Here is a 26,131-nt window from a genome sequence, read left to right as displayed (position 1 = left end):
CATGAAAATGGTGACATTTGGTCTAAGAGCTTGTACTTGTGGATATGGAAGTTAAAACGGCCCCCACCATCGACGGCCGTTGACTTTTGACCACCTCCTCCACTTCAGCATGACCGGCCGGTATTTCAGCTAACCATTCCTTTCTTTGTTTGCTTTGCGTCTTCATTCCACCATAATTTTATAGATAAATATTAGACTTCCATTCTATCTCCTACACGTATCCTCCCTCCACTTTCTCTTCTGCTTCTGCAACATCAATTTTGGTAAGCCAGTTGCTATTTCTCTTCCATGGTTTTGATCGATTAGGGTTTATTAGTTTTGATTAAACTAGCTGCTGTTCATGTTTGCATATTCATTTATGGATACGCTGATTGTTTTTTTGAATTTTGACTATTGTTACTTACTTCTTTTGAATTCGATTATCATATTTGTTGATTGTTACTTGGGTATTGATCGTTGTTAAGTATAACGAAGAGCGGATTATTTAAACTGATTCTTTGTGCGATTTATCGCTTTCCTCTGAATCACTGAACAAATGGAACACGATGCGATTTATGCCGCCTTTACACTTCTATTCATAATTATGCTTATACATGAAGAAAGGACTAACATCGTTTTTGGAATAATTGATAAGGGACTTTACATAACATCTCCATGGATTCATACTCTGCTAAACGAGCTGTTAACTGGGTTAGTGCCCTTAGAAAGGGATCAGGTCCTTCTACACGAGATACTAATGGCACTAGAGATGAACCTGAACCTATTCAATTCTGCAATCGAATTGGATGCAGTGGCAGATTAAACCATACCAAACATACGCCAAATCAAATCTTAAGCAGCCCTAAAAGGCCTTCCTCTCGATCTTCAAACATCAAGGAAGTAGCGACAAACGTGAAGAAACCTCTCCACGAATCCAAGAAGAAGCTATATTCTAAACCTGAAATTGAACAACTTAAAACTTCAGCAACTAATCATAAGTCAAAATCCAAAGGCACCGAGTCTAATGGTAGAACAAATGGTCAAAAATCTGGTGTTGCAAACTATGATGCTCAAATTGGTTCGAGTAGGAGAAATACAGTAAAGAAAAGATCTACTGAAGGAGAAACAAGTTCATCTAGAGGCAAGAAGATGAGTGAACCATTATCTGTAAGAACTCGGAGGTCTGTGAACCTAAATGGAAACAATCAGTCTGTGGTTCAGTCTAATGGTGAAACTTCATCAGATGGTTCCAACCATCATGGCTTATCTAGCATGATGACTGCTGGATACAATGTTGATGCCATTGCAAATGTAAGTTCTTTATGTTATTATCATATTTCAATTTCTTAATGAGAAATGTTTGAGAGAATTGATTTGTGGTTTGCAGGTATTACTGGCACTTGAGAGAATCGATCAAGATGAGGGGTTAACATATGAGGTAGTGATTCCATCTTTATTTTTTTTTTTTAAAGAAAAAGAAATCCAAAATACCTGTAATTAATAACCCTATATATATATATTTTTTTTCATATTTGCAGCAAATTCTATCATTTGATGGAAATTCATTTGTTGGTGGCTTCAATTTGTATGATCAACATAGGGACATGAGACTAGACATTGATAACATGTCCTATGAGGTTTTCTGCTTTTTCTATTTCTTGCATTTAGCCCAAAAATCGATGGCAAACATGAATCTTGTATGATTTTTCTTACAGGAACTATTAGCATTAGAGGAGGAAATGGGTATAGTGAGCACAGCATTATCTGAAGAGGAATTATCAAAATGCCTTAAAATTAGCATATATGAACCATTGCAAATTAAGGAGTCAAGAACAAAAATCAGTTGGTGTTTGGATGAATCAAAATGCAGCATCTGTCAGGTGATGCTTCTTAAAAATCTTTTCTTTTATTTACATTTATTGCTGTAATTGGGTAGATTTTTCAATGTATAATGATGTAATAGGAAAAACAATGAAAGTAGAATGTTATAATAAACAGATGAATGAAAGTATGTTGCTATTTCTTTCAGGAGGAGTTCATAGCAGGAGATGAAATAGGAAGAATGGGATGTAATCATGGTTACCATGCTGTGTGTGTAAACCAGTGGCTGCAGTTAAAGAACTGGTGCCCTGTTTGCAAGGCCTCTGCTAAACCATGAGACTCTTTGGTAAATATGTTAAATTTCTTTGTACAAAATCGTCTTTTCATGTCTTTTGTACATACATATTTGGATTCAAAAAGGTAATAAAGTAATAAACTTAGGTTTCTTAGCTTTGTGAACTTTAATGACATTCTGCAACTTCTTTTCATGGCTTTTTTTATCTCTTTCGATTGATGCATAAAGCAAACTATTACATCATTTTATTTAATAGGAAGAAATGAAAGTAAAATGCTGTAATAAAAAGTAAAAACATTTATTTATTAACACTTATGGTTACTTACCATGATCGGATCTACAACACCATATTATCATAATTACATTTCCACAAAGTACAATGCCCTATTTGAAATACCTATACAGATTTTTTGATGCATACACAACAATCAACACAGATACAAAAACAAGCAATGGTTTTCCTGCATTGGTCATTGAACTCAAACGCATTGACCTTGAACTTGACATTGTCCGTGGTGGGTGCACCGGTTCTTGAGCCACCACGGTTGGTGGTTCATTGGGTGCATCGGTTTTGGGTTGTTGTCTTTGTTTTGTTGGTTCGGTTTTGACCGGTGTTGTGATGTTTGGGATCTCAATGGTTTTTGCCTATAAACAACGATAAATAGTTGTTTAAAGAAAGATCAAATTTTTTATTGATTTTTTTGACACAAACTATAATGAAAAGGAAAAGGAAACGACTTACCAACTTCTTGAACTGTAAATCGTACAAGATGTCAATGTATCGCTGCTTCACTTGCTTATTCTCTTTGTTTAGTTGCTTCCAAAAGCCATACATCGACCCCATGTTCAACACCTTGTTAGCATAGATCTTCCATGTGTAGCTGAAAGAACCAAACAATTAAACATGATTCAATTCTTTGAGTTGCACACATGGGCTCATCTTATGGTCTGGTTCGGACCAGTAAAGACTTTATCACGGTCCACACGACCATATAAAGTTTTATCGCGGTCCACACGACCAGATAAAGTCTGGTTCGGACCAGACTAGATAAAGGTTGGTCCTCACCAGACGAAACTTGGTCTTGACCAATGCTATGACCACATTTGATCGGACCTGTTTTTTTTGGTCTGATTCAACTTACCACTCGTAAATTCGTTGAAGTCCAGCTTGAGACAACCGATCCCAATACTCAACATCTACTTTACACTTGGTAAAAAAATCAGCAATCTTTTCACTCGATTCATCTCCATTATTCGGGTCAATATGAAACCCTGAAACCCCATCAACCACAATTTCTGCGGGCCCACCTTGGTTTGTCACAAAAGTCGGGAGCCCACAATTCATTGCTTCAATAACTGTCAGCCCAAAAGCTTCATACAATGCGGGCTGCACAAAAGCCCCTTTAGTATCAGCAATACACCGATATAGTTCCCCATTACGGGTCCTATCATTTTGAGCCGCTATCCATCTCATTTGGCCCTTAAGTTTATATTTCTCGATCAATTCATGCATTTTCTTGATTTCCGCCATTTCTTCTCTATCTTTTGATTTTGATGGATCAAAAAAGCCCGCAACAACAACCAAGTTTACAAGACTTCTGAGTCGTTTATTCTTCCCGAACCACTCGGTTAATCCCGTTATATTCTTCACTGTATCGAGCCTCGCCATTGAAAATATTATCGGTTTTGTTCGGTCCACCAAATATCCCCTATTTGAAACACAAACAAAAGTATGTTATGAGGTGAACAAGTTAACTTGGGCTTTTTTGGGCTGGGTCGGGTCCAATTTGGAACAACTTACATATGCTCATTGTTGTCTTCTTTGTTGAAAAGTAGTTCTTCAATTGCGGGATGAAAGGAAGTTAATCGTTTTTCTTTTTCTGTGATTGGAAAATAAACCGATTGTTCTGCACCGGGTGAAGCTATGTTGAACTTTGGATCGAACACATTGATTCCCGATACAACTCTACAAAGTCCTGGCATCGTAAAAGCTGCATGTGTCTCATACTGTCCCGACCTTTTATTACTACACAAAAAAGTAACAAAAGAAGCACTTAGATTAAATTCATGTTAACAACCTAACTTCAAAGATTTTAAAGTTAGGTGCTCTCTCTCTCTCTCTCTCTCTCTCTCTCTCTCTCTCTCTCTCTCTCTCTCTCTCTCTCTCTCTCTCTCTCTCTCTCTCCCTCCATTAATCAGTATTAGTGTATTGATAAAGTAGTTGAATGATAATGATGTTTGTGTGGATAAAATGTTTTAAACATAAAGTTTTTCTTTTACTTGAACCCAATAAACCACTTGAATGAGATTAAATGAGAACTTTAACGTTACATTCCATAAAAAGGAAATTTCACAATATTTGTTTGTTTTAGCATTATTCATCGGTTTTAACATGAGAGGAGTTGAGGAAAAAAGAATGGCAAATAGGTAAAATTTTTTTTTTTTTGGCATAATCCATTAAGTGATTGTGTCTGGTTTAAGTAAAAGTGAAACAACCATGTATAGTTACCCCAATTAAGTGCTTAACCCATTAAGTTCATTAGCTAAAAAAAGAAACAACCCTTAAATAATTGAAAATACTTTTACTATGTGTTTTGCTAATTTCATTACGATCTATGTTCGGGAATCGATCATCTAACCTTCCTGCAATTTCTTGGTAAGTGCTTGTGATGATGAAATCAGCAGCGTTCATTGAGATCAAATCTGCAGTGAATTGACATGAAAAGTGGTACTTCTTTTCAAACTTTTTCCAGTTAATATCCGAGTCTTCATACTTTGTCTTCTCCAATGCATGTGCAATCGTCCCCTGGAATTAAAATTAGACCAAAAACAATGATTCGAGGAACTAAATAATTTAAAAGAACGAAAAAAACGAGTTCAATAAGTTAAAAAACCTGTGTCACTCCAAATTTTTTAGCCATTAGAGATGCCACAATGTTACCATCTGTGTAGTTTCCTAATATAAGATCCGGTTTACATTCCATCACTTCTAGCACCTTAGAGGCAGCATCCTAAAATTGCATTTTATTTTGTCTCGTTAGCATCAGTCTCACTTCCATTTCAATGCATGTCAAACACAGTATCAAACTTGCCTGTGCAAATCTTTCAAGGTAGGGGTAGATATCAAAGCGTGAAACCCATTGAGGGAGAATGCCTTTTGAAGTATGGAAAGGAACCCGAAGGATGTGAGAATACATAGTATTCAAGATTGGCTCCATCTCCTCGTTACACTTTGTTCCTTGTGCCTCGGGAATGAGTCGACTCACCTGCATATTTATATATTCATTAGATTATACACAAATATGGTGAATATTTGAAGCATCGAATTATCTATTAGATATATGATAGGTGGAGCTCTTGATTTTCTTTCCAATAAAGGTTCAACTGTTTAATAAATCCAATTTTATGTACCACAAGAATCCGAGGCTTTGCGTTCAACCCTTGCTGCTTTATTCGTAGTAAAATCTCTTCCTCTAGCGCTTTCACTTGATCAAGAATGTAAACAACCTGCATGGCAAATATGTTGACTTTTTTAGGTCAAACTGAGCTCTTCAAGAAACGAAATCTATCAAGTTTCTTTACACCAAATTCTTTTCCGGTAAGTAAATTTTGTTAATCCATATGGGTTTATCAAAAATTTCACAAAAGAAGATAAAATTCAAGTTAATTTTGTGAATTCTGAATCCTAAATTTGACTTTGGGAATTAGTCAAGCACCTGGCCTCCTGTATCAGGCAATCCAAGAACATCTGATTGTCCAAAGTAACCATGAATGGAGAAGATAACGACGTTGAATATAACTGGAAGCCTGCTAAAGAATGATTCCATGTTACATGGATCTGGAGCTTGAAGAATCTCTGAAAGCATCTTCATTGTCTCCTTAACTCTTTCTGCACTATCTCCCCATCCTCTCTCAAATCCCCACTCTTTAAGCCTAAAATTCAGGATAAAATCAGTTATCATTCTTAGATTTTGTAAATAAAGAAAGCTTGGATTATCGATTACTTGTGCTCAAAGGTACGACATGGCTCGTCTTTTGGGTGTGCAGATAAGTAGACATCCGCAACAATCAACGCCTTTTGGAGCTTCGAAACTGTATCTAATGTCTCATTGATCATAAGCTTCTGCAAAAGAAACCCATAAGAAAAGAATTGAATCCATGAGTCGATCTGAGGAGATAGATATATGTAGTCCTTGATTATCTGTTATATATAGAGGTGGAAGTGACTGTGTGTAGCTGATGATGTGAGACTCTAACAATAACCATGGTTACCTCTCCACGATGATTTAAAGCTAGCAAGTAGTCAAGCAATGGCTTTGCATTCTCTAAATCCCCACTAAGCTTTGAAGTTGTAAACTTTGAAATGTAGTTGAATCCATTCCCGATAGAAGAAGGAAGGGTTAGGCGAGGCATGCAAAAGTCGAACGCTCCGAAATCCACCTCCACTGTGTCTTCGCTCTTCAACCTGCTCATCCAATACTTGTTTTGTAAGATAGAAGACGATAGGAGTGAGTGAGATTATCATCATAAATAGCTCTTAAATATTTGTTTAATTTCGTCTCATGATTAAGTAAAAATGCTACAAATAACATTTGTAGTGAATAAAAAACAATGTACTTGTAAATTCCTGGATAAAAATTTATACGTATTTTGAAATAAAATGATGAATTTAAAGGTAAATATACCGGTCCTTATCGTATATGGACTCTTTAAGGGCCAGATATTGTGTAGGTGTAATGGCGTGAACTGTGACGTCATCTGCATTGACTTTCAAGTAATCCCAACGTCCTGGACTCCCTCTTATCGCCAATACCACATATGGTGGAATTACCACGGCCTCCTGTATTTCAACAATTTCAGTTAATTTATAGTTTCATAGTCAAAAGAATGTAGAAACCTATAATGTAATTTTATAATTTGTTACTATTGTTATATTAATTAAAACATTATATTTATTTTTGACTTTTTGAAAATTGTACTGTTGTTGGTTTACCTAGTTTTGTAGGAAATTGCAACATAAATCACACATCATATAAAATACAAGGAATATATGATATAATCGAAGCCTCTCAATTCATGAATGATTAGATACTTGAAGTTCATTTGATATTCAAAAGTATGCACATATTAATGACATAGTTGATTGTGTTTGTGATTTTAGTATAACTAGCAGCAATTGGATTAACGTGAGTGCCAAATGAGATTTTAATCAATATCTAATACAAGTTAGAAGGTATGAAGTGTACACTTATATATAAGACAAGTTTTATTTCGAACACGTCAACGTCGAAATGTGAAGTTAAGAGACAAATTTATTTTGACTTAAAGTACAATGGAAAAGCATTGCTCATATTGAAGTAGAGCATAAGAAACATACAAGTTGTGGTCTGCTTAGGGATGACAAACCAAGTTGTTTTTCTATAAATCATTTTCAACCGATGATTATGTAATTTTCATTAATCTTATCTACTTTTCGAATTATTGATATACATGTATCTCGCTTATTTTATAACTCTATTACGAAATCTAACAATTCATATACTCTCCAACAATGAAATTATTGTTTTATGTCTAAAATTTAAAATATTTCTAAGACCTAACAGATTATCTCATATTGAACTTCTCAATAACACTCATATATGAGAGAAATATCAATAGGAAGTTAGGAACAGTGAACTTACATAATCCGTAAATTTTCCAAAATTTTTATTACCAAACCTTGGTTTCAGTCCATGTTTTCTACCATATTGTTTCGCAAAAGTTACTTATTATAAAAAAAGACAAATAATAACTACAAATTTTTTGTAAAATATTTAAATTAATAAAATGATAAAAATATATCCGTTTTTTTTATGGTCTTTACAATGATATAACTTATATTAATTTTAATTTGATTTTAGTAATGCAATAGCCAATCAAAATTATTAAACATTTTGTTTTTATTCAATTAAATAATATAAGGATAGAGCGGGAGAAGATAACCTGTGTGGACCTCAAGATTTGACCCAATGAACCCTCCAAAACCTTCGTTCTTTCAAGCTCGTCATCTATGGTTTTCTCGATTGCGTAAATCAATTCCTGGGGTTTTACTAATCTTCTCCCACGTGACGTAAAGCTTTAAAAAGAAAAAGAAATTGGGAGTTAACAAAAAAAATCAAATTTGGATATTAATATTTCCTAAACATATATGATACTTCATAGAAAAAACAACAAAACAGATTTGGATTCCGAGCCAGTATCTATCAGTTGCAACAATTAAAATTTCAAGACATAAAAGATAACAATAAATAATTTTACATATTTAGCCTAGTAAAAATAATATTATGTTTTTTTAGAAAATATATATAACACATATCTTCTAAATCCTACTCCTAAACTATATATTTATCTACCAACTAAGGGGGCACATTTTGAATAACATGATACCGAATAGGGGAAGGGCTAGAATAATAAAAAAAAATGATATTATGTTGGTGTTAAAGACATGCATACCGATCAAAGCATCTTTTTGCATGATATCGGCTTTGTTTCAATGCATTTGCCAAACTATCTTTTATTCCCAAGTCCATGAAAAGCTTGAATCTATAGAATAACCGAATGAAATTGAATATAAGAATAAAAAAATCAACTGGGTGGATTTTACAGTTTTGAGATGACACTTTTTTTTTCTCCCAAAATGGCTACCTTTGACTTGTTTCTATAACGACAAATATAATACAAGATGAAATGTTCATTGCCCAAAAATGGTTTTATAGGGAAGTTGTTTAGTTAACCTTTGATAGCAAGATTAGAGATGGTGTTGTGGGGGAGAGAAAGAACATTCTTTGGTTGAGTATGTGGGCCAAAATAACAATGACTTGTACAAAGGAAAAGAATATGTGATTTTGTGGAAGAAAAGTATTATTTTATTTATTAGAAGTTGGAACTAAAAGTAAAAATAAAATAAAAAAGATAAGATAAAATGATTAATATACGTTTGGGAGAACTAAATATAATTTTTAGGTTTGATTTGGTATTTGAATAACAGTGAAACCAAACAAAAGAATTCAGTTTTTATCTTGGAAAAACCACTATTTTTTGTATTTTATTTTCTGTTTTTTAGTAAGAATAAATGTCAGAAAAATTCAATCTATTATAGGCTAATAATTAAAAATAATCATATGTTAATTCTATGTTTGATAGATCTGGCAAAACATGACATAATACAACAACTCGACACGAAATTAACAGGTTTAAGTAAAAGATTTCAACACATTTAAGTAAATGAGTTGATAGTAACAGACACAAAAATTAAACGGATTGGGTTAGAGTTAAGACTTTCAATTCGAAAATGACTCGTTTAATTATATATCATTTTTTTTATAAGTTTCAAATTTTTATAAATATATTATATATTATACATTTGTGTAGTGGGCCAAACTTAATAATTAAAATTAAAATTTAAACTTTCAAAAGGATATACTTTTAATCTTCGCTCCCAAACTCTAACTCTTTCCATTTTGCTTGCTAAACTTAAAATGAATTTTGTTATTCCACTTCCTAACCGGAGTCTTTCATTTTTTTCCTTTTCGTCTTTCCGTCTCATACTTTTCAACCTTTAAAATGTTTCAACCCAATACGACACAACATATTTAAAAGATTTAAACCTTAACCCGAAACCCGACACGAAATCAATACGAAAATAAATGGGTTGAAACGACACGTTTGTCAGGTCCAATGCTTCATAACAATTCTTTTATTTTAGAAACATTTAATATAGAGGATTTTTCAATGAGATGTCTAGAGATTTTCAATAAATGTATATGCTAGTTTGTGTATTTATGACATTAAAAACATTTAATATGAGTTTATTTTAAATTGAAATAACGTGTTGTTTAAATAGTCACAAATTTAATATAGACAAAATTATACAAATGGTTTCAAGGTTTACAAAAAAAGACCACGTATGGTCTTTATAGAATTTTGTTATACTCGTGGTCCCTAAGAATTGAAAATCTTACATTGTGAGTCCTTATGGTCACTCCATTTGTTTTGCATGGCTAACTGTTAGAATGTATTATATTTATTTTAACAGTTGTATAGCATAGGATCCTTATTATAAATATTATAACTATATCAAAGTTAGAATATACTGAATTCTAACGGGTATTTTCATAAACCACGTATGGTCCTTATGAGAATTTTATTATACCGGTGGTCTCAAAGAATTAAAAGTCTTACATTGTGATTCCTTGTGATTCCTTATGGCTTGATACATTTGTTTGCACGGCTAACTATTAGAATGTATATATTTATTTTAACATTATTGTATAATCTCTGAAAACTACGGTTATAAAATTAATTAAATTTTTATAATTATTAATTAGTTATTTTCAATAAGTCATTTTAAATAAATTATTAATTAAGAGATATATTAAAATTTTAAAATTATTATAACTTCAAATTTAACATATAATTAGAAAATGTAAATTTGAATTTTGAAATGAGTTACTTAATATATCTACATGACACATGACATAATATTAATGAGAAGTTGTATTAAAATGATACTTCGTAAAAGGAGATTAAAATTATTCACTTATTAGAATAGTGAAGTGATTTATACAATGTAGGGTTCTTATTGTAAATATTATTGACTATATAAAGAGATAAAATACACAAAAACTATAATAAGTATTTTCAGAAAATAACATAGTATCAGAGCCTTTTAGTACATACATTTTTTTCCTGCAACCCTAGCATTTTTTAGTGTCGCGCTACCTTTTCCGACATCCATCTCTATTGGCTACCATAATCAGTGTTGGCCTATTCTACTTACTAATCTTCTTGTGTGTACTCGGCTCCCATCTCTATCAATCTTGCCCCATTTCTTCAAAGAACTATTATTGTGTTGCATTCTCAAAGACTCACATATTACTCTAGTACATTTACTACAATCCATCTACATGCAGTTAGTGTTTCAACCTTTACTTTTAATTTTTGATTTTGACATATTTTGTTGTTTTTTTGGTCCATGACATCCCCGCTCAATCCTCCAATTCCTTGCCGGCTGACCATTATTTAGTGTATACAGTCACAAATATTTAACAACAATTTAGTTTCTAGCTTACCGATGATGGTTCAAAGTACAAGTTATGGCGTCTTATCTTTTTAGACATTTGCAAAGATGCTAAAATTGTTGGACACATCAGTGGCCCGAACTTACTTCAAATTATTTCGAGTGACAACTACACTACAAAGGATTTATTGTACAAACTTGATGAGTTCTTCTTGAACAACAAAATATCAAGAATGTTTCAAGATCAATTTCGCAATACCAAGAAAGGTGCCTTCGCAATTATAGAATATTGTCATGCCCTTAAAAACATTGTTGCTGCTCTTGCTGATATAGACTCCAGAATTAAAGAAATTGAACTCATGATGCAAATCCTCCGTTAATTGCTACCCTCATATCACAATATCGTGGATATGGTTACTAACACGAAACTATTCACATCTTTATTGGAAGCCAAGAACATGCCACTACTCCAAGAATCTCTTAAAAACACCGACTCCGCCTTCGACGCGGGAAACTCCACTACATCTGCTCTCTATTCCTATCCATCCAACACGAAAAATAGAAAAATAAATGGAATAAAAGTTGAAATAATCGTCGGGGTACTTCCGGGGGGGGGGGGGGTAATTCTATCTATTCTAATGGTGCTAGTTCATTTGTAGGTGCACCATCAGGACACCAAACTCGGTTTTCAGGAATTTTCGGTTCTACTCCTACTGCTTATGTAACATACCAAATTCCAAACCAAAAATCTCATTTAAAATCGTATTAAACATTCAAAACCCATTTTTCTTGAAAACCTATCATAAAATTCATTAAGTTAAACTAGAGTTAAATTATAAACCCAGCGGAAGTCTAAATAACAATGTGACACCGATGCAATGTATAGTCACACCGCACCCTTCCCTCTTACTTTTGATCAACCTAAAAAACATTTAGCTTAACAACGTAAGCATAAAGTTTTGTGAGTTTCCTAGTATACCACATATTCCACCATACATGAAATGTATGCAAAACAAAGGCTCACAGATATAGTGTTTTTCCACCGATCAACATTGACTCTCGACTCTAATGTCATTCCATCATCAACGATAACCAAGTGTCATCTAGTCATCAACATCGATAGGATCTCAACCATCATAGAGCTAAAGGATCTCAACCATCATACGATTAGAAATGGTGTTCAAGGTCATTATCTATTTTGGAAATATTTCTAATAACAACATAGTCCTTTTGGGTTGGCCTCATGACACAAATAGAATTAAGGAAATGGAGAAAATAAGATCTTAATATATCAAGGAATTAATAAATTAATTATAAATTATTGGTAATTAATTAAACTTTTTAATTAATTAAAGGGCTTGAATATTAATTCCAAGAGATTAATTGGAATATTCCAGAAGCTCCTAGAGAGCTTCATATGGACAGTTTTGACTGCATCCCAGATAGAGATAAGCCAAATTTCAGATAAGATAAGGATAAACCCTAAGAGTTTGTATCCTTTAGGGTTTCATTAATTGCCTACAAATAGACTGATAGGGTTCACACCTTAAATGATGATTCCCTTATTTCTCGTCCATAGTCTCTCTCTCTCTCTCTCTCTCTCTCTCTCTCTCTCTATCTCTCGATGAAATTCATAACCCCCTCCTAGGGTTAGTGATTTTTTCATAAAACCTAATATAGGGTTCTTCCTTTTTGCTTTTAGAGTCCGTGGGTTATTCTACATTAGAGGGTTTATAATTTGGATCCTTCATCCTTTGCATAAAATAACAATCACAAGATCTTAATCAAGAAGCCAAGCGGTTAGTACATTTTTCTTTGTTGTTTTTCAAAGTATGTTACTAAAACACAAGATCTCAAGCAACTAGCAATCACAAGATCTCAAGCAAGAAGCCAAGTAGTTAGTGCGTTTTTCTTTATTGTTTTTCAAAGTATGTTGCTAAAACTAGTAAAACCTAGATTTAGGGTGCATGTATACTTAGGTAAATCTTTAGATTAGTCCACTACCTTCTTAATGTGTATTGATGCTAATAAAACCCAAAAGTGGTATCCGAGCTTAATAGGTTTTAGTTGTATTGCACAAACTTTGTAATAATTGAAGAAAACAAAGAAACCTGCTAGTTGCCTACACAACACGCCCCCTTGCTGGATGCAACACGTCTGTCGATTTTCCAGGATTTCAGATTCATCTGCTTTTTTCAAAAAAAAAAAAGATACTGGAGATAAGTCTATTGATTAAATTAGTATTTTAAGTTGTTTAAATATGATAATTCAAATTTTAGATTAATTTGAAATATTGTTTAATAAGAATTTAAATTTGAATATTTAATTAATTAAAATTTGAATAATATCTAAACTTGAATTTAAAATTTGAATAATTATCTTGAACTTTATTTAATAAGAAAACTAAATTAGAAAGATAAGACTATACAAATTTAAAAAGTTAAAATTTAGTATATATATATACATACTATATATATAACAATTATACCACATGTGTCCTCAAAATTTTAATTAAAACATTATCGTTGAATCAAGACGAGGTGTACCCACTCTAATACTTTAAGAAAGGTTTAAGGAGGTGCACCCCTCCCCCACCTCCAACAAACTCAAACTTCTCTCTTTTCTCGATCCTATCTAAGGAGAATCTGACCAGTTAGAATTATCTGACTAGATTCATACCTTGAGGATTGCCCTAAGGTATGAGGGCAAAGAGTATGTCCTCAATGAAGTTCTCCTTTATGTAGATGATGAGCCTACTGAAGCAGAATTGGCCGCTTATCACAAGCATGACGATAAATCTACCAAAGTTTCTTGCATAATGTTGGCAACTATGTCTCCCGAGCTCTAAAAGAGTTTCGAAAACCTTGGGGCATACGACATTAATGAGCACCTAAAGGAAATGTTCCAAGATCAAGCTCGTCAAGAAATATTCGATATCGTGAAGTCCTTGATGGCATGCAAACATCAAGATCGGAATTTTTTATGTGCATTGACAAACTATGAAACTTAGGGGTCGAGTTTCCAAAGGATTTGGCCATTGACATGGTATTGAACTTGATTTATAATTCATATCATCAATTCATCATGAACTATTATATAAACATTCTCAAAAAGACCCTCATAGAGCTACATGGCATGTTGAAAACTGCCAAAGCTAGCTTGCTTAAAGCAAAAGGCTCCAACCTACTTATCCTGTCTTGGCCATTGGACATGGTGTTGATAAGAAGAAGAAGAAGAAGAAAAAGTTTTCTCAAAAAAAGGGTAAGAACAAGGTTGGACCTTCCACTCAAGGTCTCAAGAGAAAAGCTGAATTTAAGATTGCTCCTAACACCGACCTAAAGGAGGCCATTTATTTTGCTGCCAAGAGAAGGGTCATTGGAGACGTAGCTGCCCAAAGTACCTTGAAGACGTGAAGAAAAACAAAGCCAAGGGTGTTGGGACGTTAGGTGTTTTTATGATTGAAATTCATAGTATATCAACTTCTAGTTCTTGGGTTCTTGATATTGGATGTGATACTTATATTTACTCGTATTTGTAGGAACTAAAGGAAAGTAGAAGGTTGAAGCATGGGGAGTTGAACCTGATCAGGGGGAGCAGAGGAACTACATCTTTACAAGGATCGGGGAATACTAGCTCATGTTAAATAATGGAGTGTGTTTTAGTTTATTTAACTGTTGTTACTTGCCAAATATGGCACAAAACATTATTTAATTTCAAACATTGTATAAGGATGGATTTTTTTTCTTTTGATAATGATAATGGTGATATTTTAGTTTAGAAAGTGTTTCATTTATTTTCAAAGCTAGTCCTTGTAATAGTGTTTATGAAAGTTCGATGTTTCTTCTACAGAATCAAAGCTAGAAAGTGTTGCTATTACTTGCTCGTAACTGGAACTTGATGGCTTGATATCGATGATCGTAAGTGTTGGATTAGGTGTTTAAGACCATAACTATAATTGGTATGTACTTGACCTAAGAGTAGCATGGTCCATTTGGGTTGCCTTCACCAGAACAATCTGATAGGATGAATATTTGAGAATGAGGCTATTTATGATTTACTAATATATTATAAGTATAATATATTAATTTAGAAATCATAATATTTAATTAGTATTGATCAAGAATTAATTTAGTGATCAAAAGAGAGTAATCAAATTAACGGGGATTGATTATGTAAATCAGTGATATATAGTGTCTGGGCTATTGATCCATGATGGGCTAACTTTATGTAAGTATCCATAAGAGTTAACCCACATGAGATATGGATCATAACCCAAGTGTATGGATTAGGGTTTACCCATGACTCTTGGAATCCTACACTATATAAAAGTCACCCCTTATCCAAAATCGACACCTATGCATTCTAAGAGAATCATAACCGGTTTGAGAGTATCTAGCCTCTCTCTCTCAAAGTCTTCATTTGTTCATGGTGTTTGTGAACCATTTGAGGCATCGCACTTGAGGTGCTAAGCTCTTGAAAGGCCATAACTACAAGCTACAGTAAAAGAGGTATTATTCTAACTAGTTTTATAATTCATGTACCAAAATTGTATGCTAGTTGTAGGCTTCATGCTTTGAAAATTTTATTGCATGTATAACTAGAGAAAATTTAGATCCAAAGTTATTAGGGTTGTATGTGCACCATAGGAGTGTTATAGTATACAAAACCCAACAGCGGTATCAGTGCCTAGGATTGTTTTATGTTATATTTGATGCTTGTTAATTTTCAAAGCTGAAAAAATCGATTTTTTGGCCTCTGACTGATGAACTCGCCGAGTCCACTCAGTAAAAGGGCAACTCAAAGAGTCTAGTTCATGTACTCGTTGAGTAGATGCTTCCGATGGCATATTTTCAGGATTTTTGGCATGTTTTGGATTAGGAGCATTACCACAAAATGTTTTAGTTCATAAAATTTGATTTTGTTGGTATGGTAATGATTACAATCATCCAATGAAAAGATAATTGCAAAGTTTTAAGATAATTGTTGGTTATATGATAAACAAATTTGCTTGTGTAGGGTCTGTTATGTGTTGCATCTTGGGCTCGTTCTTTAGTCCAATTTTGTATCCGGATTGGGCCTGTCCATCCGTGATTTATTTATTAGGGTTTAGTATTTATAGATGCTTGCATGCATCTTAGTACATAATTTTTTTTTTGGAGTCAATCATTCACAGCGCATACTTTTATTGATTGTAACCCTAAACAGCCTCTACAGCGGAAGTTCTTAGTCGAGCTCTGCTGAGGTGTGAATCTATTGAATCATTCAATATATTTTGATTCATTCCAGTGTTTGATATTTCTTTTCTTATTACTGTGATTAACTTGTTTGAAGATCTAAACGATCAAAGAGTTTTTCAACTCATCAATTGGTATCAGAGCAGGAGACTGTGTAATTCATACACATCTCTTCTGTGAAAGAAGTGATTAGGGTTTATTCCGCATTCATTGATATTTATTGAGCCGTCACTCCATTATTGACGTATCTCATTAATTATTCATCTTGCCCTAATATTACGTATTACAAATTCTGATCTTATAACAGGTTACACGATCAAGCATGGACGATCCTCAATCCAATCCCATTAACATCTCTAATAGCATCGGATCAACCACCAAGATTCCAATCCTCTACACTCAAGACTATGAAGTATGGACACACTACTTTGAAGATTATGTTATTGGATCTGAAGATAATGGGTATCTGATATGGGAAGCTATCACATCTGGCCCTTTCGCTCATTCAAGCACTTCTAGAATCATTAAAACTCAAAAGGAGTATAATGATCTATTAAAAGATGTGAAAGACGTCACACAGGATGAAAAGGAGAAGTTCCAATGCAACATTAAGGCATTGAGACTAATTCGATTCGCTCTTCAATCTGACACGTTTCGATTAGTAAATTCTTGCGGTACAGCGAAAGAAATCTGGGATCGTCTGCGAGAGCTGTACTCCACAGATGAAGATCTAGAGCACTCAATTCAGACCCTACTTCTCTCTGAATTTGGAGAATTCAAGCAGATGCCAGAGGAGGTTGTTACACAAACGTTTGATCGGTTCAATCATCTTCTCAGTAAGATGATCAAACATGACATTGAAAGAAAGCTCATCGAACAGAAGGTCACCTTCTTAAATGGCCTAAGACCTGAATGGAGGCAAGTTGTGTCGACGGTTAAAGCTCATGAGCAGTTCAAATCATATTCCTTGGCAAAACTGGTGGGGATTCTAAAATCCCAAGAAAAGATTGTGTTACAAGAGAAAAGCGTGGTTTCAAACTTGGGGTCTTTGGCGCTTCTGTCTAAAGGTAAGAATGCAGCAGCAGAAGAAGAAGATTTGAATCTGGGAGATTATGATTTAACAGCTGAATACTATGCTATGATGGTGTCAAATCCCAAAAGGTTCATTAAGAAGAAGTTCCCTACCAACAAGAACCGAAATTGGCAAGGAAGCTACAGCTCTGAGAAAGTGAAAGAGGAGCCGAAGGTTGAAGAATCAAAGAAGGAAGCGAAGGGTGAAGCTGACTTTGGTGTCAGTTGTTTCTACTGTGGTGGGAAAAATCATTACGCAAAAGATTGCGTGTTAAAGAAGATGGCAGAGAAAGATGAGGAGAAAGATGAAGAAGCAAGTCTTCTAAAAAGACTGGAGGAGATTAAGAGGAAGAAAGCTGCTACTAATCTCTCTATGAATGCTCTTATTGTGCAGGATTCGGTAGATGATGATGAGTTCGGTGGCGTACAGGTGTGGTCAACCGACTCAGAAGATGATGAAGTGAGAAAGCCTTCTCATGGAAAGGCATATGTGACGAAGAATGTTGATGCTGGTGGAAGATGTCTGATGGTGTCAGATGTATCCCAGATGAGGGGATACAACACTGATGGTGGAAACGAAGAGGCTAAGGAGCGAGAGGACGTGTGCTTTACAGCGAAGCCTCTCAGTGTGCAGATTAGTGAGCTAGATGAACTGATCAAGAAGGTACAATCTATTTTTATTTCGTTTAAAATTCCACAAACAATATGAAAAGGAATTAAATAACTTGAATTCAAGAATTTCAAATCTAGATAGTTGTTTAACTCAAACGCGTGTCACGAATTCTAATCTAACTGACCAAATAAGCAGGGTGTCATCCAAGAGTGAGGAGCGAAGGATATGGATAGAGCAGAAGGAGTTGGAGCTGGTTAAGTCTAGGGATGAGAACATTTATTTGCAAAGAGACAATCTTAAGTTATTAAAACAGAGGAATGTTTTTTGTTTAATTGCAAAAAGACTTTATACTAACATTACTCAGCTGCATTTAAACTGTGAAATAGGCCAAAAGATACATCGCATGATTTTGCCCTTCCTTGAGTTAAAGGAGGATGAAATCGATGCCGAAGCATACAACTGCGAAAGTGTTGTATCTTCAGATGATGTTAATCCCACCTATATGTATGGTCTGGACAAAATTGAATCTTTTATAAAGTCTAAAGACCATAAGGACATGCTTAAGAATCTTTTGGATGAAAATGATAAGTTGAAACTCAGGGCCGAAACTATACAAAAATTTGACTCATTGAGTACCAAATTAAGTTCAGAAAATAAAACCGATGTTGAAAATGCATCTGAACTTAATGAGGACGATGACATGAGTGAAATTTCTGTAGAGGATGAGGTTGATTGTTCCTAGTTCATTAGAAGCGAAACTGAAAACCAAAAAAACTTGATTTCTGAAAATTCTGTGGAATTTACTCGTTTGTCCAAACATAAGTCCCCAATCCTTAAAGAAAAGGCCGTTGTATACCAAAAGGTTCAAACCACTCCCAATCAGGTTTATACGGTCACAGGAGTAACCGAACATCAGACAGCCGAACTCACTGCCATAGTGAATGAAGATAATGCAGATGGCTGTGATGAGTTTTTCTGGTCTGCACCGATAGACAACGCAGATGAAACAGTTGGTTTGTCGGAGCGAACATCATGGAAAGCCAAAGGTAGATACGTGGCAGAACCATTGAATAAACCTACCAACTTTGACGTGCCCTGTTCCAGCGGCACAAAAGAGGTTCCAGTGGAATATGTCTCCTCAACTAGCGAAACCTCTTCCATGAAAAGTGAACTTGTTTCTAAGAAGCCGAAACAGAAGGCAAATATTCACACACAACCGAATCAGGTGAAAAATCAAAAGCAGCAGAGAAATCTGAGATACAAGAACAATCTCTTAGAGCGAAAGCAATTTTGGCACTCCCAAAATCCCCACTATACTCACTATGACAGAAATTCCAAGCCAAAAGGAGAAGAAAATAACAGTAAAAGGAGTTTCGGTCCATCAGATCAAAAGAATCAGAAGAAGACTTTCAGGCCACAGGAAGAACAAAACCGAAAGGATAGGTTCGGTCCCGAAAGTAACAACAACCGAAAGGCTGATTTCGGTCCCCCAAACAACAACAGACAAAGACCAGATTTCAGCTCTTCAAGCTTTTATAGTAGAAGACCCGGCTTCGGTCCAACTACTAATAACAACCGGAAAAACAGTTTCGATCCATCATCAAATGGCAACCGAAGGTCCAGGTTCGGTCCCTTAAATGATCTCAACCGAAAGGGTCATTTCGAACCTCAAGTCAGGAAAGATTCTCATTCTAATTTCTTTTCTTCTAATTCTTCTCGTTCTCATTCTTCTTCTAAGCCTAATTCTCGTCATACACCAAATTCACAATCATCGAAGGATTTGAAAGGAAAAAGGAAGATTTCCTTAGCAAGTGAAGACCGAAAGCAGGCTAAAGTCCAAACGCCCGAACCTGAATCCAAAATACCTGCATCTAACTCCAATAAAATCAAAGTATTTACCATTAAGAGGAAAAATGAAACAGCCTTAATAAAACGAACATATCTGGTTGATGTTTCAATTACTATTCCTGTTTTTGTAAAAGGCCCACGAGGACCCAAGAAACTTTGGGTTCCTAAATCTGCTTAATTTTTGCAGGTTATAAGTGGCGAGCAGTTTGACGAAGAATGGTACATAGACAGTGGCTGCTCACGTCACATGACAGGAAGGAAGGAAGAGCTAAGGGAGTTTCGGTCACTTCAAAACGGTGGCAATGTCAAGTTTGGTAACAACTCTTATGGAACGATAAAGGGTTATGGGATGATAACAAATGGAGACTTTACAATCAGGAAGGTGGCGTATGTAGAAGGGTTGCATCATAACCTCATCAGTGTGTCTCAACTGGTGGGAGGAACAGGTCTCAAAGTCTCATTCGATGACGAAGGTTCAGAGATAATAGAGAAGAAATCCAACAAAGTTATTCTCAAATCTGAATGAAAAGGTGAAATGTTCCCTCTGAATCTCAGACCAATCAAAGGGAATCCATCAATATGTCTTTTGTCCAAAGCTCATTCAGACGAAAGTTGGTTGTGGCACCGAAGGCTCTCACATCTCAACTTCAAAGACATCAACAAGCTAGTCACCGGTGGTCATGTTCGGGGACTTCCATTACTCAAGTTCAATCGTGAACACTTATGTGCTGCATGTGAAATGGGGAAAAAAAGTCGCCAAAGTCACCCAACGATCATAAACACCAAAGTTGTTGAACCACTTGAGTTGCTTCACATCGACTTATGTGGTCCATCATCAATCGAGAGCATTGGCGGTAACAAGTACATTCTTGTTATTGTTGATGACTTCTCACTATTTACTTGGGTATTCTTTTTGAAGCACAAATCTAAGGCGACTCCCAAACTGAAGGTCTTTATGAAGCCGGTCGAAGTGCAACTAAGAAAAGTTGTTCGAAACATTAGGAGCGACAATGGACTGGAATTCAAGAACAAAGAATTCGAAGACTTCTTAGCAGAAAAAGGCACCAGTCACAACTTCTCAGCCCCTTATACACCTCAACAGAACGGAATTGTCGAAAGGCGAAACCAATCCCTGTGTGAGGCGGCCCGAACAATGCTAAGTTTTGCTTCCCTTCCTTTATATTTTTGGGCTGACGCCATTGCTGCAGCGTGTTTTACTCAGAACAGGTCTTATCTCAACAAGTGTTTCTCTCTCACTCCTTATGAGATAATCAAAAACAGGAAGCCGAATGTCAAGTTCTTTCACGTGTTCGGTTCCAGGTGCTTCATCTTCAACTCTAAAGAACATCGCAACAAGTTTGATGTCAAAGCTGATGAAGGTATCTTTCTGGGATATTCTCTTACTTCAAAGGCATACAGGGTTTTGAATAAGTGTTCTAAAAGAATTGAAGAAACCTATTATGTGACGTTCGATGACAATTATGTCAAGAAGTTGAAGTCTACTGAAGAAGGAATTGGAGAGATTTTCTCTCAAACAGGTCAAGTCACAGCCTCTATCGCCAATCTTTTTGACCAGTTCATGGTTCTATTTGATGAACCTGAGAGAGCTGCTCACTCTGAGGCCACGACAACAGACAACAAGATTGATCACCTTAAGAAAATTGTCGAAGATGCAGCCAAACAAATGGGAGCAGAAGAACCAGATCGAAAAGAACCTCCCCAGAGCGGTACTTCGGTCGAGGGGGAGAATCTATCTTCTTCAAATCAACAGGACTCACATATTCAGGGGGAGAATCCAATTTTTGACAAACCCGAAAGCCAGTTGCACCCGAAAGTCCTGTAGCACCCGAAAGCCCCGCTACACCCAAAAGCCCCGCTACACCCGAAAGCCCGATTGCACCCAAAAGTCCTGTAGCACCCGAAAGTCCGGATCAACCCGAAAGCTCAGTTGAAGAAAGACTTCTTAGTTCATCATTTGTCGAGGGGGAGAACTCAGATATGCTCTATGATGATGACATTCAATCAGAATTGGAAGAATTGGTAAATGCTGAATTGGATCCATCCAATGATCCAAACTATCCTCCTCTCACCAAATGGACCAGAGATCATCCTGTATCTCAAATAGTGGGTGATTTATCTGAAAAGGTTCTAACACGATCTCAACTAAAGGCAAAGCAAACTTCCTTATTCTCCAAAGTAGAATTCTGCATGTTTAATTCTTTCATCTCCAAAATAGAGCCGAAGACCGTCAATATTGCTCTCGATCATTCTGATTGGGTTCAGGAAATGCAAGACGAACTCAATAAGTTCGAAAGAAATAAGGTCTGGAGACTCATTCCAACACCAAAAGATGCCTCGGTCGTAGGTCTCAAATGGGTGTTCAGAAACAAAATGGAAAAGGAGGGTAATGTGATTCGAAATAAGGCTAGACTAGTGGTGAAAGGTTACTGCCAGGAAGAAGGAATCGATTACGAAGAGACATTCACTCCGGTGGCAAGGCTGGAATCCGTTCGTATATTTCTTGCCTACGCTGCACACAAGAACTTTGAGGTCTACCAGATGGATGTAAAATGCACCTTTCTGAATGGGGAACTTGAAGAAACCGTGTATGTGGAGCAACCTCCTGGCTTTGTAAATGAAAAGCATCCAGATCACTGCTACATCTTGGATAAAGCTATTTATCGTCTGAAACAAGCACCTAGGGCATGGTATGAAACATTAACTAAGTTTTTAAAGATGTCTAAATTCAAACAAGGTTCGTTTGACCCAACCTTCTTTCGTAAAAAGGAAGGTAACCACCTTATGATCGTTAAAATCTATGTCGATGATATCATCTTTGGCTCAACGAATCCTAGCCTTACAGTTGAATTCAGAAAGTTGATGGAGACTAAATTTGAAATGAGCTCAATGGGTCCAATTAACTTTTTCCTTGGTTTAAACATTAGACAGGGACCGGAAGGCATCTTTATCAACCATGAAGCATATACCAAGACTCTTCTTGCTAAGTTCGGAATGATGGGAGACTCAAAGGTTAAAGTCCCTATGGCGTTCGGTACCAAGCTCACACCTTCTTTGGAAAAACCGGCAGTCGACATAACACTTTATTGCCAAATGATTGGTTCCCTGATGTACCTCACAGCTAGCAGGCCCGATATAATGTTTTCAGTGTGCTATTGTGCCAGGTTTCAGGCAAATCCGCGCGAACCACACATGCTGGCAGTGAAGAATATATTCTGGTATTTGAAGCGAACCACCTCTCTCGGTCTTTGGTATCCCTCAAACTCAGGTTTCTTCATTCAAGCCTACTCAGATGCAGACCTAGGAGGATGTGGTCTAGACCGGAAAAGCACTACAGGAGGCTGTCAATTCCTCGACGGGAAGTTGGTGAGCTGGCAATCTAAGAAACAAACGTGTGTTTCTCTGTCTACAGCCGAAGCAGAGTACATTGCAGCCGCCTCATGCACATCTCAAGTGATTTGGATCCAAAGCCAACTCCGGGATTATGGACTCAATATGAAAAGAATCCCACTATATTGCGACACAGAAAGTGCAATTAGGATCTGTCATAACCCAGTGCAACATTCCAAGACGAAGCATATAGCACTGAGGTATCACTTTATTAAGGATCATGTGGAAGAAGGAAACGTCGAAATTCACTTTGTTCGAACAAATGATCAACTGGCCGACATCTTTACCAAAGCCCTTCCTGAAGCAAGCTTTAATAAAATCCTACAAGGTCTAGGTATGATGGAATCGGAGTCAGTACCAAAAATACCTTCTCAGAACTAAAAGTTGGAAGCGAAATGAACCGAACGCTCGGTCTATTTCGGGCTCGGTTCACATGGGAACCGAAATGAACCGAACGCTCGGTCTATTTCGGGTTCGGTCCCATTGCACTTGTTTTCGCTTATCTCAAAAAGGTGATATCTTTGGTTGTACCCATTTGTACAATAGTTTTTCCAAAAATTCCAAAAATATTTTTTTAAAGGAACCGAAGTGAACCGAGCGTTCGGTCCATTTCGGGTTCGGTTCCAAAATTTTTTTTGTTTGGTTTGTTTTCTTTTTCTTTTTACAAAAATATCAAATTTTTTTTCTTTTTGTCTCTACTTCTATTTATATTAACTGTTTATGGATTATCGATGGGGCAGGTATCACTCTCACACCTTTTACTTGTTAAGTTTCCCTAGAAGCATGCTACTGCATGTTGTCCAAAGCCTCAACTGATTCTGAATAAAGCCTTATTGACTTGGTATATACAAACCTTGTCTTCCCAATTAGGCTGCTACATTTATTCTAATCATGAGCTACCTTACTCTTTTCTCATATGAGTTAAGATTTTTCTGCTTAATCACTATATTTATAGCGACGGTACTTTGGTTTTCTTACACCATCTCAAACATTTTTCTCCATCATATTCGCTTCATACATGTAACCCTTGAGACTCTCAGAGATTACCACGGAGGTTTATGGTTACATAATCTCTGTGTTTGTGATCTTAGCTTCGTGTCACTACGTGCTAAGTGAAACCCAAAATTCAATACCCACTATGCATTGACGGTGAATAATTAAATTTGCTCTAGCTTTCACTTATGAATTAACGAATCCACCCAAGTGGTTGTACCATGAAATCTCTAATTTTCTCTTTGTGTGATTCTTATGAAATTGTTACATACCATAACATTTCTTCCCTTAGAATCCAGTTTTAAATTTTCTTGAGATTTCACATTGAGTATTTCCAACATGTCACTGGAATATTGTCCAAACCTACTTGTTCAACAGACCACATTGGTCTCACAAGTACTTCATTTGGTTTCTATCTCATGTCAAGATCAGGAACTCTGAATTGAAGCGAAAGCCACCCTTATCAGCTTCATTAAAAGATTCCTTTCAACACTTCTTAACAATTGATTGATCGTAATTCAACGGGAAACCACACAAACACTTTAAAGTCTCTCTTGACTTTGAAGGAAGAGATTCGTGCCCGGGATCCACTATTTCGTGTCAATATTGACATCACAATTTCCCACATATATATGTTGCTTTATTTCTTTATCTTTGACACTCTATGCACGAAAATCTTTTTGATTTTCCAAAAGTCTAGTTTGGTTCATTACAAGCCATTTTTTATAGCTCTGATTTTTAATGTTGCTATGGTTTATTTACGTGGCTTATCTATGAAGACATCTCATTTTAAAAGGATAAGTTGATGACTCAGCCGGGAGACTAAAGGTTTCAGGAATTCAAAAGGGTATCTGATGGAAAGGCATGCAAAACGGAAGCGTTTTTCTCTCTCATGCGTAATCATAGGGGTTGCTAACTGTCACGCGTTAATCAACTCAGGAACCGCTTCGTTTTTCAAGAAGATTTGGGGGCGGATTTTTCTCTCTCCTCTACACTCGGTATAAAGGGGAAATCCCAAGTTCTTTTACCTCTTTACTGCACCCAAAATTCAGAGAGCAAGCAATGATTATTTTCTCCCACTGTTCATCTTCTTCTTCGAAGCGCTCATCAATGGCGGATTCCTCCTCTGTTCATGAAACCTCCCACATTCTCCCAATCCGACCCCAGCAAAGCCTGATCATTGATCTCACCCCACATTCCTATGACGCCTTCATGTTCCCTATTATGGAATGTCTTAAACAGTCTCCACTGGTCCTAGCCCTGACCAAGGTTGAAATCGTTCCGATGGAGTGTTTATCCCAGATTTTCTCTACCGCCCACTATGACAAGTCTGTCAATCACATTTTCTTCGACATTCTTGATACCAAAACCTCCATCTCCAAACAGCGATTCTGCTCGCTCCTAGGGTTTGAACCTGATGAGTCGAGGGTTAACCCTGAGTCGATTTCTGTGGGACAGTTGTTCTCCATGTTTTACAACATGGGTTACATTGAGATTCTTACTACTGTCACGAAGTTTAAAAAATCGTGTCTTCCTCCTTAGTGGAATGGCTTCTTCACGGTACTGTTCAAGGGTTTATCAGAAAGAAGTGCAAGTTCTGATGGGGCTAGCCGTCTGTTCATGATGATTCTCTACGGACTGTACCATGGCGTTAATCTTGACTATGGCTCTGTCTTGTGGCAGCAGTTGATCCAAAGCCTTGCCTCTACTTCTCGCTATTCTGAAAATTTCTTATGCCAGATTATGGACGCTTGTCACCAAGTGGGCACTGGACAAGCATCATGTCCCTGTTGTAGCTAATTCTCCACTCT

General features: G+C 36.0%; 2 protein-coding genes across 3 annotated transcripts; one reads left to right on the top strand and one right to left on the bottom strand.

The window, feature by feature from the left end:
• Window positions 1–2,249, top strand: LOC145058600 (uncharacterized). 2 transcript variants are annotated; one of them, XM_079006481.1, is made up of 6 exons: window positions 1–120; window positions 635–1,290; window positions 1,367–1,417; window positions 1,518–1,616; window positions 1,695–1,859; window positions 2,009–2,249. In XM_079006481.1, the coding sequence occupies exons 2-6, from the start codon at window positions 655–657 to the stop codon at window positions 2,135–2,137; spliced, it is 1,080 nt and encodes a 359-aa protein (XP_078862607.1). In that variant the 5' UTR covers window positions 1–120; window positions 635–654; the 3' UTR covers window positions 2,138–2,249. The 2 variants fall into 2 exon arrangements, with proteins under 2 accessions (XP_078862607.1, XP_078862606.1); XM_079006480.1 differs by lacking the exon at window positions 1–120 and adding an exon at window positions 129–263.
• Window positions 2,250–2,374: 125 nt separating this feature from the next.
• Window positions 2,375–8,803, bottom strand: LOC145058599 (sucrose synthase 7-like). The gene is made up of 15 exons (XM_079006479.1): window positions 8,780–8,803; window positions 8,588–8,677; window positions 8,078–8,210; window positions 6,781–6,935; window positions 6,368–6,560; window positions 6,100–6,218; window positions 5,812–6,028; window positions 5,507–5,602; window positions 5,188–5,361; window positions 4,990–5,106; window positions 4,735–4,901; window positions 3,897–4,121; window positions 3,238–3,804; window positions 2,838–2,976; window positions 2,375–2,740 (listed from the first exon to the last, which is right to left on the bottom strand). The coding sequence occupies exons 2-15, from the start codon at window positions 8,662–8,664 to the stop codon at window positions 2,480–2,482; spliced, it is 2,640 nt and encodes an 879-aa protein (XP_078862605.1). The 5' UTR covers window positions 8,665–8,677; window positions 8,780–8,803; the 3' UTR covers window positions 2,375–2,479.
• Between the last annotated feature and the right edge of the window lie 17,328 nt (window positions 8,804–26,131).

This window comes from Lactuca serriola, chromosome 6 (assembly GCF_051521515.1).
Source record: "Lactuca serriola cultivar US96UC23 chromosome 6, Lser_US96UC23_V15, whole genome shotgun sequence".
NCBI classification, from domain to species: domain Eukaryota; kingdom Viridiplantae; phylum Streptophyta; class Magnoliopsida; order Asterales; family Asteraceae; genus Lactuca; species Lactuca serriola.
The sequence above is the reverse complement of the archived record's forward strand: the minus strand, read 5'-3'. Positions and strand labels throughout refer to the sequence as shown.